At 54.7% G+C, this 14,415-nt stretch overlaps 1 protein-coding gene across 5 annotated transcripts in view; it reads right to left on the bottom strand.

Moving 5' to 3' along the window:
- Nucleotides 1–1,718: 1,718 nt before the first annotated feature.
- Nucleotides 1,719–14,415, bottom strand: part of SMARCD3 (SWI/SNF related BAF chromatin remodeling complex subunit D3) — a 37,124-nt gene continuing 24,427 nt past the window's right edge. For 3 of the 5 annotated variants that reach the window (XM_080975505.1, XM_080975508.1, XM_080975507.1), the window contains exons 6-14: nucleotides 13,645–13,740; nucleotides 12,714–12,764; nucleotides 11,720–11,821; nucleotides 11,396–11,557; nucleotides 8,851–8,948; nucleotides 7,420–7,555; nucleotides 6,941–7,063; nucleotides 5,642–5,743; nucleotides 1,719–4,586 (exon numbers count right to left, since the gene is read on the bottom strand). In XM_080975505.1, the coding sequence (XP_080831631.1) occupies nucleotides 4,533–4,586; nucleotides 5,642–5,743; nucleotides 6,941–7,063; nucleotides 7,420–7,555; nucleotides 8,851–8,948; nucleotides 11,396–11,557; nucleotides 11,720–11,821; nucleotides 12,714–12,764; nucleotides 13,645–13,740 (924 nt within the window). In that variant the 3' untranslated portion in view covers nucleotides 1,719–4,532. The remainder of the gene's footprint in view (nucleotides 4,587–5,641; nucleotides 5,744–6,940; nucleotides 7,064–7,419; nucleotides 7,556–8,850; nucleotides 8,949–11,395; nucleotides 11,558–11,719; nucleotides 11,822–12,713; nucleotides 12,765–13,644; nucleotides 13,741–14,415) is intronic. The other 2 variants (XM_080975506.1, XM_080975509.1) reach the window with 1 other exon arrangement.

Here is a 14,415-nt window from a genome sequence, read left to right as displayed (position 1 = left end):
AATGGATTACGTTTGACAACGCAGGTTTGACTGTACTTGCTTTTGACAGCCAAGAGAGCCTCACCTGGATCTTGCCGTAGGAGTTGAGAGTGAAAAAGGAGGTACTCTTGCTCAAGGCTGAAATAATCGTCCTATAATGTAGCAACAGACTTCAGGGTTCACGGTGGAGCCCTGGCCTGTCTTGCAAGGAAATGGGCAGGCACGAAAGTGTCCTTGGAGCAATCCTGCAAAGAGGCCCAAAAGACAAGCAGTGCCCAGGCAGAGAGGGAAGTCCAGATCCTCTTCAAAAACACAGAATTGGAGGGCTGGAAGGGATCCCCCGGGGGTCATCTAGTCCAGCCCCCTGCAAAGCAGGAATCCCAGCTAAGATCCAAAGAACACAGTGGTTTCAGATCCTTCACAACCAAAACGTCTTTTTAAAAAAGCTGCTTTGCGATGACAGCAATTATTTAAAATGTGGCGTTTAATGTTTTCTTTCTACCTTGAAGTAATTTCAAGAAAGCCACTCCTAAAACTACCTGACAGGCAGTGGCGTAGCGTGGGGGGTGCAGGGGGGGCCGGCCGCACCGGGCGCAACATCTGGGGGGGCGCGCTCGCACTCGCAGCTCTCTGCCCCTACCTGGCTCACTCACTCTCTCTCACTGCAGTGCTGGCTGTGCGAATCCGATCCGAGCCGCTGGGTCGCCGCCCACTGTGGAGGGGGTGGGTGCCAGGCGTGCGGTGCGGAGAGAGAGCGAGGGACTATCTGGGGGAGGGACAGTGCAGCGGCCGCCCAGCGCAGCGCTGAGCGCGGGACAGAACCACACCAGACCAGCCCAGGCAGCAGCAAGAAGAAGCTGGCAGCGGCAGCAGGTTAGGGGTTGGGGGCGCAAATTACTTGCCTTGCCCCGGGTGCTGACAACCCACGCTACGCCACTGCTGACAGGTGAGAGAAGCCAAAGGTGATTAAAGGCTTACATGGCAAGCCGGGCAGGTGAGACCTCTGAACCCCAGACACCCCACCCTTGAGGCCAGGGGACATTGGGGGGGGGGACGCTCCCTCTTTCGGCCTCAGACCAATTCTTGTGGGCAGCATTGGTGCTCCCAGCCTGACAGGTCTTTGCTCTGAAGAGGAGGGGGGTTCTTCTTCCCCACCCTCAGTGCAAAGCCATTTGCTGTCCTAAAGACCTGAGCACCGCTGAGCATTTGAGCAGGGTCAGGCCGCATGGCTAGAACAAAGAGTGGGGTTTTTAATATCCTCTGGCCTCAGACCCGGGAAGGTGATTCAGCCAGAAGCTCCGCAGAGGACACTGGCCATGCCTCATGTGACAGAAGCATTATTGAGCCACAGGACTGAGCGCGACGCATGGCTGAGCATGGAGGGTCAGTTGATGGCCCACAATAGATCACGGCACAGAGGTGGGGTGGGAGGGGGATAGACGCCTAGCAGTCTTGGCAGAAGGGAAAGCGTCTTAAAAGATAAATAAAGCATTGGCATCACTCCATCGTACCTCACAGAATCCTCGCACCCCAAGGGTCCCCAAAGGTCATCCAGTCCAACCCCCTGCAATGCAGGATACCTCTGCCCATTTTGTTCCCTCTTGTCGCCTAAGCAGAGAATTTTGCACTTGCCTCCATTCCATTTCCATCCGACTTGATGAACCAAAATGGTTCTTGCAAAGGCTGCAGTTCTCTCTCTGAGATGCTGGTGCTCAAACCCACAAATCATGCGCAGTGGATACAAAGGAACAAAATCTTTATTATTTAAAAGCTTCTCTACGAGTCACTCAGCACCGAACGACAAAGACACGGCAGCCATGGAGGAAGAGGAGGAGGAGGAGGAGGGGAGAGGAGGGAGGGGGGAGTTTGGGTGGCACTCTCCACCCCCCCACCCCCAAAGATGGGTGACCAGGTGGACCTGGCTGCAAGGGAGGGTTTGTGGGTGACCCAAAGGAGGACGTGTGAAAACAAGACGCTGGAAGGGGAGAACAACAGAGCCGTGGTGAAAATAGGAAAAAGCACAAACCTGCACCCCAGAAACAGCAGCTGCCTTGTCATCTGGCTGCCCCCTCTGAAGTGGGGCTGGCACGAAAAAGCAAGGGGGGGGGCAGGCATGCAGCCCTCAGGCACCTCTGCCTTTGCGCCCCCCACTCCACAGGACAGCACCCCTTTTGTCTCTTCTGCAGAGAACGAGCCCCTGCTCCCCCCTCAGCCTGGGAATCACTGCGTGCTCCTTGTAGGGACCCCAAAAGTCATCTAGCTCATCCCCACGCGATGCAGGCACCACAACCAAAGCATCTTCGACAGACTGCCGCCCCCCGTCTGTTTAAAGACCCCCAAGGAAGGAGAGCCCATGGTGGCCAGACTGAGGGGCCGGGGGCATTTGGACGCTGGGCTCAGCACATGGTGGGTGAGGGTCGGTCCCAGCAGGTTTGCTTGGAGCAGGCACATCCTGGCAAAAGGGCAGGATCAGAACCAAGCCAGGACTGGCACCAGCTGGGACTCCCAGGGGGAGCTCAGAAGGGCCCCTCGCCAGCCATAACACGCCTACCTTGGCAGACCCCCAGGAGCGGATGGGCAGGGGCTCAAGCCCAAAATAAAATGCCCCAGCCTAGACAGGCTGGAAACTTGAGAAGCCCACAGAGCGATGAAATCTACAGGCTGAGTCATTGCATTTGGGGGACGCCAATACAGAGGGGCAGCTGCTGCAGACAAGAGCCAGGCGTGGTTTCCGTCTGAAAGTGGCATTGCCACCCAGTGGTGAGACCTTACCCAGGGCAGGCAGTCAGGATGGAAGGAGGGTGGTGAGCAGGGCTGCCACTGCTGTTGTGCTGGCAGGAGAATAATCCTTGCATGGTCCGGGGGGTGGGGGGTGGCCCTGGCAGCCCCCTGCCAAAGTCCCCCAGAAGTTTGGCACCAGAAGTTTGCAAGTGCAGTGCAGAGGGGCAGAGCAAAGCGGAACCGGGATTTGGCAGCTGGCCTCTTAGCACTGAATCACAGGGTTGGAAGGGACCCCAAGCAGGCATCTAGTCCACCCCCCGCACGGCAGGAATCGGAGCTAATGGATTCCTGACAGATGGCCGTCCGACCTCTGTTTAAAGACCTCTGAGGGAGGAGAGTCCACCACCTTTGGCTAAGTCTCTCTCTCTCTCTCTGTGTCCCTTTTGGCTTTGCTTAAATCCACCAGAGGCCTGGCTAGCGAGGAGCATGAGAACATAAGGAGAGGCTGCAGGATCAGGCCATTGGGCTACAGCCCAGCATCCTGTTCTCATGAGCCTTTTGCCACCGCAGGGCTCCTCCTCACACCCTCTAAGGGGTCCCACGGACAGCAGGAAGAGGCGGAGAGCAAGACCCTCTTCAGCGACTGCCTTGGGTCTCAGCCTGCCAGAGGGCAGACAAGAACGCAGACAGCCTGTGGGGCTGGCCAGGGGGCAGGTCTCCATCTCCATCTCAACGGGGGGGGGGGGGGGCCTCTGTTGGGAACTGGCAGTGCCCACCACAACCCACACTCCTGCAGAGATAGATAGGAAAGTCAGGGCGGTGGGACAGGGCTTGTCGACAGAGGGGGGTCTGTGGCCTCTTTGGCCTTGGCAGAGGAAGAGGGCAGGGAGGGAACATGGGCGACACAGCTGGCAGCCTGGAGACAGGTAGATTTGCAAGGAGCTCCACTCCATAGCAAACCAGGTGAGCACCGCAGCCCCCAGACCCAGGTCTCTCTGCAGCCTCCATCTGTCCAGTGAAGGGGGGGGGAATTTGCTGCTCATGTGGCCATAAATGGCCTTGCAAAGGGGCATGAAGGCAGAACACCTGAAGGGCACCATGAGAGAGAGAGAGAGAAAGAACGAACGGAAGGAAGGAAGGAAGGAAGGAAGGAAAGAAGGAAGGAAAGAAAGAAAGAAAGAAGGAAGGAAGGAAGGAAGGAAGGAAGGAAGGAAGGAAGGAAGGAGGCAGGCAGGCATTGGAGCCGACTCCTAGGGGCCAAGGTCCCTTTGGGGCCCCAATAAAAAATTTGAGGGGGCCACGGCCCCCCAAGGTTAATGGGCATTGCTCTTCAAATAGTGTGCATGTGCCATGACTTGTGATCAATTATGTGAGGTGGGGCTTAGTTGGCCAATATTTTGTTCAAGTTGGCACCCCTGGAGGGAGGGAGGGGGGAGACACACAGAGAGAGATTTAGGAGCATCTGACCAACCCACTGGGCTCCTCCTCCCCTTCCAAGTCTTAGTCCAGGAGGGGCCCTGTGTGCTTGGGGAGGGGGTGTCCTTCATTGTCCAGCACCCGATGATCGGCGTGAGCGATGTGAGGGGAGACCTCGCCACCTTCCGGCCTGGGAGGGTCTCAGCAGCCGCAGGAGGAGGAAGAGGAGGAGGACGGTGGGGCAAAACACACTCAAAAGGTGGCCAGAGACTGGTGGCGCTGGTGGTGGTGCAAGTCAGACCTGCCCCCTTGGCCAGTCGTGAAGAAAGCCCACCCTCTGTGGGATGGGGGGCGATGGGGGGACACAGGTCAGTCCGCTGGCTCAGGGGCCGGCCAGCCAGGCCGGAAACCCCCACTTAGGTATTACGCACCCCCAGAGACTGCTCCAACTCCTGGCGACGCTGCTGGATCTGAAAGGGCAAAAGGAGAGAGTTGGGGGGCGATGGAAGGGGCTTCGCCCTCCCAGCCCAGCTCAGCCTGTCTCCAACTTTGTCCCCTGTTTTTGTACTGTTTTGGGGGGACAGGAGGCGGGCGGGTGTGGAGGACTCCCTGGCCCTGAATGGGGTAACTGTGCCCCTGAAGGACCAGCTGCGCAGCCTGGGAGTCATTCTGGACTCAATAATAATAATAATAATAATAATAATAATAATAATAATAATAAATTTTGTTTATATCCCACCCTCCCCAGCCGGGCTCAGGGTGGCTAACAACAATCAAATAATCAAACAATCAAATAATCCAACATTCTAAAAACATTTCATTATAAAAATTAATTAATTACAGCTGTCCATGGAGGCGCAGGTCGATTCTGTGTCCAGGGCGGCTGTTTATCAGCTCCACCTGGTATGCAGGATGAGACCCTCCTTGCCCATGGACTGTCTCGCTAGAGTGGTACATGCTCTGGTTATCTCCCGCTTGGACTACTGCAAAGTGTGGGGCTACTTTTGAAGGTGACCTGGAAACTACAACTAATCCAGAATGTGGCAGCTAGACCAGTGGCCGCTGAGACCACATAACACTGGTCTTGAAAGACTTACACTGGCTCCCAGTACATTTCCGAACACAATTCAAAGTGTTGGTGCTGACCTTTAAAGCCCTAAACGGCCTCGGTCCAGTATACCTGAAGGAGCGTCTCCACCACCACCATTCTGCCCGGACACTGAGGTCCAGCTCCGAGAGCCTTCTGGTGGTTCCCTCACTGCGAGAAGCCAAGTTACAGGGACCCAGGCAGAGGGCCTTCTCGGTAGTGGCGCCCGCCCTGTGTAACGCCCTCCCACCAGAAGTCAAAGAGAAGAACAACTACTAGACTTTTAGAAGACATCTGAAGGCAGCCCTCTTTAGGGAAGCTTTTAAAGTTTAACAGACCATTGTCTTTTAATACTCTGTTGGAAGCCGCCCAGAGTGGCTGGGGAAACCCCACCAGGTGGGCAGGGTATAAATAATAAATTCTATTCTATTCTCTTACCTTGCAGTAGAAGTACCTGCTCACGGCCTCCTGGGACCACGGCTCGTGGTAAAACTCTGCCCTCCGCTCCTCCTCGGGATTCCCCACCACGTCGGTCATCACCTACCATGCAGAGGGGACAACGTGGCATCAGAGTAGCCCCATCAGTTCTAGGCATTCTGCCGCGTTCTGCACCAAGGGCAGTTTGCAGACAGCATGTACTGGAAGCCCCTCACAGAGTGAGTTGGAGAAGTCCATCACGGGGCATTTGGGTTGGTCCCAACAAAGGCACTGCCATTGCCTGACTAGGACCAACATGATAGGCGCGGATGAGATTGTGCGTGGCATGGAGAAAACTGAGGAGATTTCACCCCTCCCATATCCAAGAATCTGCTGATGTTCTCTGCTGACTCTCAAGAGAGGAGGGGGCAGTTTCTGCTCTCTACTTATTTCGCTCCAGCCTCACATCAAAGAGAGAGAGAGACTGAGTGTTAGAGAGAGATCGTGTGTATAGATAAGGTTGCTGCTAAGAGCAGCTGCAGACACTCAGTGCAGTGCAGCATTTTTCGTTTAGACCTCATTTAGCTCTGTACATAGTTTTGTATTATAGTTGTAGATAGAATAAAGAAGATATTCTACAGAGCTGCTCTCCGAGTCGTTTATGCTCTGCTGTACTCTGCTGTGCGACGACTGTCTTCTTGTGGAAGTGAATCCGGTGCTCACAACTCTGAGCTGTGAGTCCACAGCACTTTGACCTGTTCCTGTGCAGAAGGTGGTCTCTGGAAGTGCTACCCAGCTCGCCTGGCCCAGTCGGGGCTGAAGTGTGTGAGTCCAGTTGGTGGCACTGGCTCAAGGGCGATGCTTGAGTTTTCCTCCCTCTCTCCTAACGCTGGAACTTGCGGACATCCAACAAAGCCGATTGTTGGGAGGTTCAGGGCAGGGGAAAAGAAGTACTTCTTCATGCAGTGCAGACTGTGGAACTCCCTCCCACTGGATGCAGTGGTGTCCACAAATTTGAATGGCTTTTAAAGAGGGCTGGAAGAGGAGGCAGCTATTGATGGCTCCTGGCCACCATGGCTACACTCTGCTGCCAAACCTTTTAGACTCCGCACTATGCTGCCATTTCGCTGGCTAGTGAGCCATAGGTTCCAATCCATCCTTCTGAACAGCCACTGGGAGCAAGGCCCCTGTGGGATCCTTCGAGGTATTTTAACATGTAAAAACAGCCACAGACACTGTCTTCTCACCCTCCCAATAAGACGCCATTGCAGGAGCCCCACCTGCCCCTTTGTGCACTTAGGACCCCCCCAACAGACCCACCTTGAGATCCCTGCTCTGGGATCGGAGGAGATCTTGGATGTACCCTTTGGGGTCTTTGGAGAAGCTGAGCATAAAATCTCTCTGTATCTTCAGCTGGTTGATGGACTCGATTGTCTCGTGAATCTGAGCAGGGAAGGAAAATTAGAGGCTCGTTTCTCCTCGTGGGATTTGCACCTGGTCCCCAAAGGGAGCCCTTCAGTCTTCACACCAGACTGCAGACACACGCCTGTAAAGCCATCCTGTGATGTATCTGCGATGGAAGGGGGTCAGACTAGATGACCCTTGGGTCCCTTCCACACCTACAGTTCTACAATGCCCCCAGTGGTACTGATCCCCTCAGCTGTAGCTGGCCATAGTTCCTCCAAACGGAAAGCCCCTGAGCCTCTTAACTTAAGTTCCGCTACCACTTGCCCCAGCACCCCAGGCCCCCAGTCTGCCTCTTCTCCCCCCACACACACCCCGCCCCGCCCCCTAAGCACCTTGTTGTCCAGGGCTGTGATCTCCTGCTGGTTTGCTGTTGAGAGGAGGAAGCTGCTCATCTGCCCCTTCAAGGGGTCCTCCACTTCCACGTCAATGTCGTAGCAGGCGGTCTTCTTCTGGTCATTGGGGTCCACACTAGGAGGGGAGCCGGGGGGGTCAGGCCTCTGGACAAGGTGAGGCGATGCTCCCAGAAGGAATCACCTAGTAGCCTGGTACGCAGGATGAGACCCTCTCTGCCCGCAGACTGTCTCACCAGACTGGTGCATGCTCTGGTTATCTCCCGCTTGGACTACTGCAATGCACTCTCTGTGGGGCTGCCTTTGAAGGTGACCTGGAAACTACAACTAATCCAGAATGCGGCAGCTAGACTGGTGACTGGGAGCAGCCGCCAAGACCACATAACACCGGTCTTGAAAGACCTACATTGGCTCCCAGTACGTTTCCGGGCACAATTCAAAGTGTTGGTGCTGAACTTTAAAGCCCTAAACGGCCTCAGTCCAGTAGACCTGAAGGAGCTTCTCCACCCTAATCGTTCAGCCCGGACACTGAGGTCCAGCTCCGAGGGCCTTCTGGCAGTTCCCTCAATGCAAGAAGCAAAATCACAGGATACCAGGTGGAGGGCCTTCTCGGTGGTGGCACCCGCCCTGTGGAATGCCCTCCCGTCAGATGTCAAGGAAATAAACAGCTCTCTGACATCTGAAGGCAGCCCTGTTTAGGGAGGTTTTTAATGTTTGGTGCTTTATTGTGTTTTTAATATTCTGTTGGGAGCTCCCCAGAGTGACTGGGGAGGCCTGGCCAGATGGGTGGGCTGTAAGTAATAAATTATTATTATTATTATTATTACTACCACCCACTTTTCTGACTGGTGCAGAATAGTCTACCTTCACTGGCAGAGGTTTGGGGCCCCTCCCAGCCCCCCCAGCCCCAGAGGCCTTCTGCATGCAGCTCCTTGTGGCTTTGGGGTCACAACACTGCCGCCACATCTCAGTGAGCACAAAAAGAGACTCTGGCGAGGATGGTCACGGGAAGATGGCCTTCATCTGGCCCTCGGAGCCCTCTCCCTGGACCCCACATGCTCATCCCCCTGCTTGCTGAACTGATATAGACCTCTTTTTGGGCTGGCACTCCATGAGCCTCACATCTCCTCCTTGCAGATTTGGGACCCTTCCTCCACGTTGCGCACGCTGAGAAGGCCCACAAGGCGCACCATGGAATCTGAGTCCTGCCCACGGCCCCTGAAGGAGTTACTGCACCCCAGGAGGAGGGGAGGCAGGGCTTCACCCCCACCCCACCCAAGCATCCCAGAAGTCCAGGCCACAAGTCACCAACTGCCGTCCCACCAGGATTGCAGGGGGTTGGATAAATGACCCTTGGGACCCCTTCCAAGTTTACGCTTCTCCCCGCTGGAGGACAAGGTGGGGCCGCCTGACCTGATGATGTGGTTGATGACAATAGGATCCGGCGGCAGCAACAAGTTCGTCAGCCTCTGCGGGATTTCGGAAAACTTTAGCCGCGGGCAGTCAAAGATCTGAAACCATAAAGGGGGGGGGGAGTGGCTGGGTGTCAGGAGGTGGGTGGCCCTCAAAGCAAACCCTAGTCCCCCCCACCAGAAGCTGCAGTGCCCCCCACCCACCCCCAATCCAAGGTAAAGGAGCTTCTCCTGCAAGGGAGCCCTTCATTGGCTCCCAGTACGTTTCCAAGCACAATTCAAAGTGTTGGTGCTGACCTTGAAAGCCCTAAACGGCCTCGGTCCAGTATACCTGAAGGAGCGTCTCCACCCCCATAGTTCTGCCCGGACACTGAGGTCCAGCTCTGAGGGCCTTCTGGCGGTTCCCTCCCTGTGAGAAGCAAGGCTACAGGGAACCAGGCAGAGGGCCTTCTCGGTGGTGGCACCCGCCCTGTGGAACGCCTTCCCACCAGATGTCAAAGAGAAGAACAACTACTAGACTTTAAGAAGACATCTGAAGGCAGCCCTCTTTAGGGAAGCTTTTAATGTTTGATGCATTACTGTATTTTAATATTTTGTTGGAAGCCACCCAGAGTGGCTGGGAAAGCCCAGCCAGATGGGCAGGGTATAAATAATAAATTATTATTATTATTATTATTATTATTATTATTATTATTATTAGCTCAGAAGAGAAAGGAGCAGAGAACAGAACAGGGCCACCCTAGTCGGAAGGCCTGCTTCCGGCAATGGGAGATGGTGGCCCCATGCAGCCCAGCCAAGGTTGGAGGCCTGGGAAGGGGCTTCAATTCATGTCCAATGCCCCCCTCTCACCCCCCCCAAGAGCTGTTTGACCATGGGGCAGACACCCTCGGAAGGAGGTGGGTTCTCCTTCATTGGAAGCTTTTAAGCAGAGGTTGGCTGGCCATCTGTCATGGGTGCTTCAGCTGAGATTCCTGCATTGCAGGGGGTGGGCTAGAGGACCCTTGGGGGTCCCTGCCAAATCTACCATTCTACAATTCACGTGCTCCAAGGAAGGGCCTAGCACTCCCTGGCTGGGGCCGGGTGAGATAGCGTCCCAAAGCAGCTTGAAGTCCATATTGTGACATCGGTTTCACAGTTTTCAACTGGCTTTATATTGCAAATCACGATGTGTTATGCAAAAAGCACAATGTGGGAAAAACCGTGAAGCCATAGCTCCATCCTTATTTCAGACATCGTGATATATCAGTACAGTGGCACCTTGGTTCTCGAACTCAATCCGTTCTGGAAGTCCATTTGACTTCCAAAACGTTTGCAAACCAAGGCGCGGCTTCTGATTAGCTGACTGGCCCCGGAAACAATCTCGACAGCCGAAACGGACATTTGGCTTCTGGAAAATGTTTGCAAACCGGAACACACACTTCTGGGCTTGCAGCTTTCAGGAGCCGATTCGTTCATCAGCTAAGCCGTTGGGGAACCAAGGTACCACTGTATACTGCAGTGTAGTTTTTTAATCATTTCCCCCCCCCTCCCAATAAAGACAGCCAATCGACATGTCCACATCATAATCTAATTAAAAACAAAAAACTAAAATAAAATAGAAAGAGCAAATTGTAGTCCAAATTTTAATTATTAATTTTTCTAGGCTCCCCATAGTCTGGACCTCTGAAGCATATCTCAAAATATTCAGTTCCGCCTCCGCTCATGGTTTTCATATTTTCCACATCCCAATCTTAACGCTTTAAAGTTCTCCATCCCTGGCTCTACGATTCTCAGTCATGTCAAAAATCATATATCCTTTCGTCCGTCGAATACAGCTTTAGTTGTGTATGGCAAATAGACAGTTGAAAAAATGTATACTGCAGTTGTTTAGGTAAAGGTAAAGGGACCCCTGACCATTAGGTCCAGTCATGGCCGACTCTGGGGTTGTGGCGCTCATCTCGCTTTACTGGCCGAGGGAGCCGGCGTACAGGTTCCGGGTCATGTGGCCAGCAGGACTAAGCCGCTTCTGGCGAACCAGAGCAGCGCACGGAAACGCCGTTTACCTTCCCGCCGGAGCGGTACCTAGTTATCTAGTTGCACTTTGACGTGCTTTCGAACTGCTAGGTGGGCAGGAGCAGGGACCGAGCAACGGGAGCTCACCCCGTCTCGGGGATTTGAACTGCCGACCTTCTGATCGACAAGTCCTAGGCTCTGTGGTTTAGACCACAGCACCACCCGCGTTCCACATACTGCAGTGTTTAGCTGGTGATATATCATGGAGTTGAAAACCAGACATTGCCCAGCCCCATTCGTGGCCCCTGGGGATAACCCAAGATGGTCTGGAAGGGCCTCCCCACTCTCCCTTGAACTCCAGAAGGACAGGAGATGCAGGAACGTTGGCAGACACCTCTTTTCCCACCCAGTCCCCCATTCATTCTTTCTCAGTCTAGGTCCCTCCTTCCAGCGCCCAGAGCCTCCCAGGCCCTCTAGGGCAGCTGCTGGGTGGCTCACAGCTTCCGCCCTGCTAGCCCCTCCTGGAGGGGGCGAGGTGAGGAGAACGGACTCACCTGCTGGAAATACTTGTCACAGTTGATGTACTCCTTGTCGTGGGAGTCCTGCAGCTTGTTGGTCTTGATGTACTGCCAGAGGGCTTGGATGATGGCCGAGCGCGTCTGTGTGTGGATCCCCAAGAGGCGGGCGAGGCGGGGGTCCAGCTTGAACTGGGGGGGCTGCAGGAGAAAGAGGGGCCAGGAAGCACCGGCAGATGAGAGGCTGGCTTGGGGGGTTGCCTCGAAGCCGGCCGGGTCCGCTCCCTGAAGCCCACCGCCGACCCTGGGGTGCTGGTCTCTGGTCTCATGTGCCCAGAAACGCCCCCCTCCATTGCCACTGACCTGGTAGTCCAGCATGAGCAGGAGGGTGCAGCGCACGCTGACGTCCCCCGGCCTCTTCACCTGGAAGCCGTCCGTCTCCTGGGTGGTGGGGGTCCTGTGCCACTGAGAAGGAGAAGCAAAGCGCAGGTCAGGGCCAAGGCCGGGGGCAGGATGGTGCTCTCAGCAAGGCTCACCCATGCAAAAAGACATTGTGGACACCTCCAGACGGATGCAACATGGTAGACGTTTAGAAAAGTGTGTGTGGCACGAAGAAAAGTGGACAGAGAGAGAAGTTCTCCTCCCTCCCTCGTAACTGGAACTCGTGGTCGTCCAGTGAAGGTGAATGTTGGACCATTCAGGACAGATCAAAGGAAGGACGTTTTCACAAGGCACAGAGTTAAACTGTGGAACTCCCTGGTAAAAATTTAAATTGGTTGTATTTCGCATGAAAATTTACTTTAGCAATTGCATTTCTCCCAGGTTTCCATTATTTGTGAACGTCTACCTGATCTGCTATGAAGGGAAGTCTATTAAAGAGTTCATCACTTTTTGCAAAGTCATCCAGAACACCTGTAAGATAGTGTTGTGACTTGCCAGTTAAAGTATCTCTGCACGAGGATTCTGTCAGTTTGACCATGCTGAATAAAAGCAAGCAAAAAAACAACAACAAAAAACTGTGGAACTCCCTGCCACAAGAATCCCAGCTGCTGGGAATCCCTGGAGGGGAGAGGGCTGCTCTTGTGCTCGGGTTTCCCGTAATGGGCGTCTGGTTGGCTGCTATGAGGACAGAATGCGAGGCTGGACAGGTCCCCATTGGCCTGATCCTGCAAGCTCTTTTTAGGGCACGACGTTCTTACGATGTGTCTAAACTGGGCAAATGGGCAGAAAAGGGGCAAATGCAATTCAATGCCAACAAGGGCAAAGTGATCTGTGTCTGGGCAAAAAACTAAAATCTCAATTTCACGCATATACGGTCCTGGGGTCTGAACTGGCAGGGACTGACCAGGAAACAGACCTTGGTTCTTAGTGGATAGCTTGACGGAGATTTCGACCCAGTGTGCAGCAGCTGTGGAAAAAGGTGAATCCCATGCTGGGCGTCATTAGGAAAGGGATGGAAATAAACCGCCAATATCATAACGCCATTATGCAAATCTCTGGTGGGGCCACATGCAGTGCTGGTCCCCTCGCCTCAAAAAGGGTGTCCTACAGCCGGAAAAGATTTGGAAAAGGGCGACTGAGATACGCGAGGGGATGGGGGCAACTCTCCCAGGAGGAAGAGTTGCAACATTTGGGGCTTCCTAGCTTAGAGGAGATGGAAGGAAGCAGTGGCATGGAAGAGACGTCTGGAATTATGCACAGCCTGGAGAAACGGAGGAGAGAGGAAAGGTTTTCTCCCTCTTCCATGAGACTGGAACTTGTGGGTGTTGGACGACCAAGATGGATGTTGGGAGATTCAGGAAAGGGCTTCTTCAAGCGGCGAAGAGTTAAACTGTGGAACTCACTCCCACAAGAGATGGCGACAATGGCAGCCACCAACTTGGAGGGCATTAAGGGGGGCCAATCCATGGAGGAGGAGGCTGCCAAGGGCTCCTAGTTATGAGAGATGCCTCCAGAGTCAGAGGAAAACATGACTCTGAACGGCAGTGGCTGGGAATCCTGAGCTTCCCCTTGGGGCGTCTGGTCGGCCACTGGGAGGCCAGGACACTGGACTGGGTGGGATCCTTTGGCCTGGTCCAGCTGCCTCTCCTGCTGCTCTTCTGTGCATACTAAGAGGGCTTGAGAAGGTACCATCCCTGTCTGAATGGCCACAGGCAGCATCACTGGTGGGACTGGAGGGACCACCTGGGAGATGGGATGCAGCAATGGGATGCAAGGACGGGGAGGTGCTCCCTTTGCCTTGCCCAGGCAGGGCCTGCTTCCTACTTGGGACCGAGGGCACCACTCACCTCCACCAGGTGATTGTCTGGTCCATACAGGTCCTTGTCCAGTTCGATGACCAAACTCTTGAAGAAAGAGGAAAACTTCCTTTTCTGCTTGCTGAGCTGTAGAATCGGGAGGGAGAGATGTCAGAGCACGAGGAACGAGGAGCCGAAAGGGTCTCAACTCTAGGCCAACAAGAATCACACAACTGCAGAGTTGGGAGGGACCCTGAGGGTCATCCAGTCCACCCCCTGCAAGAGCAAGGGATGAGGCCCGGGTGAGGAAAGAGGTGGCTCCCAGTCCCACAGAGAGGGTTGGGAACAACATCCAGGCCCCACTGAGCTCTGAGGCCAGCACCAGATGCCATTGGGGGACTCCTTCCCCCCCATATCATGTCTGCCCCCTTTGGCATGGGACATTTCCCCAGATATTTTCCTTTTCTCGGACCCCCTCCTCCCCCTTCTTCTGGCCCTGCCTCCCTCATCCTTCAAGCAAGCTCCACACACGCACTGCTGCAAGGGATCGTGGCCTTGCTTGGCCCAGGACCCTGGCCCCTCCCCTTCTCCCCCCCCCCCCACATTGGGGTTTTTTCACTCCAGGAGTGAACCAGGAGGCCTCTGTGCCAACTGCCTTGGCTCTCCAAGGGGAACTGAGGCCCACAGCAGGTGCCTCTTGCAGCCCTGGTTTCCCTCATCCTCTGCCCCTCAGCTGCTTTCCCCAAAAGCTGCCCCACCTGGCCAGGTGGCTCGCCCGACTTCTCCCCCAGCCCCACAGAGTGATGTGAAAGCAGGTAAGTC

The sequence above is a fragment of the Podarcis pityusensis genome (assembly GCF_964106645.2).
Source record: "Podarcis pityusensis genome assembly, chromosome: 12".
NCBI lineage: Eukaryota > Metazoa > Chordata > Lepidosauria > Squamata > Lacertidae > Podarcis > Podarcis pityusensis.
The sequence above is the reverse complement of the archived record's forward strand: the minus strand, read 5'-3'. Positions and strand labels throughout refer to the sequence as shown.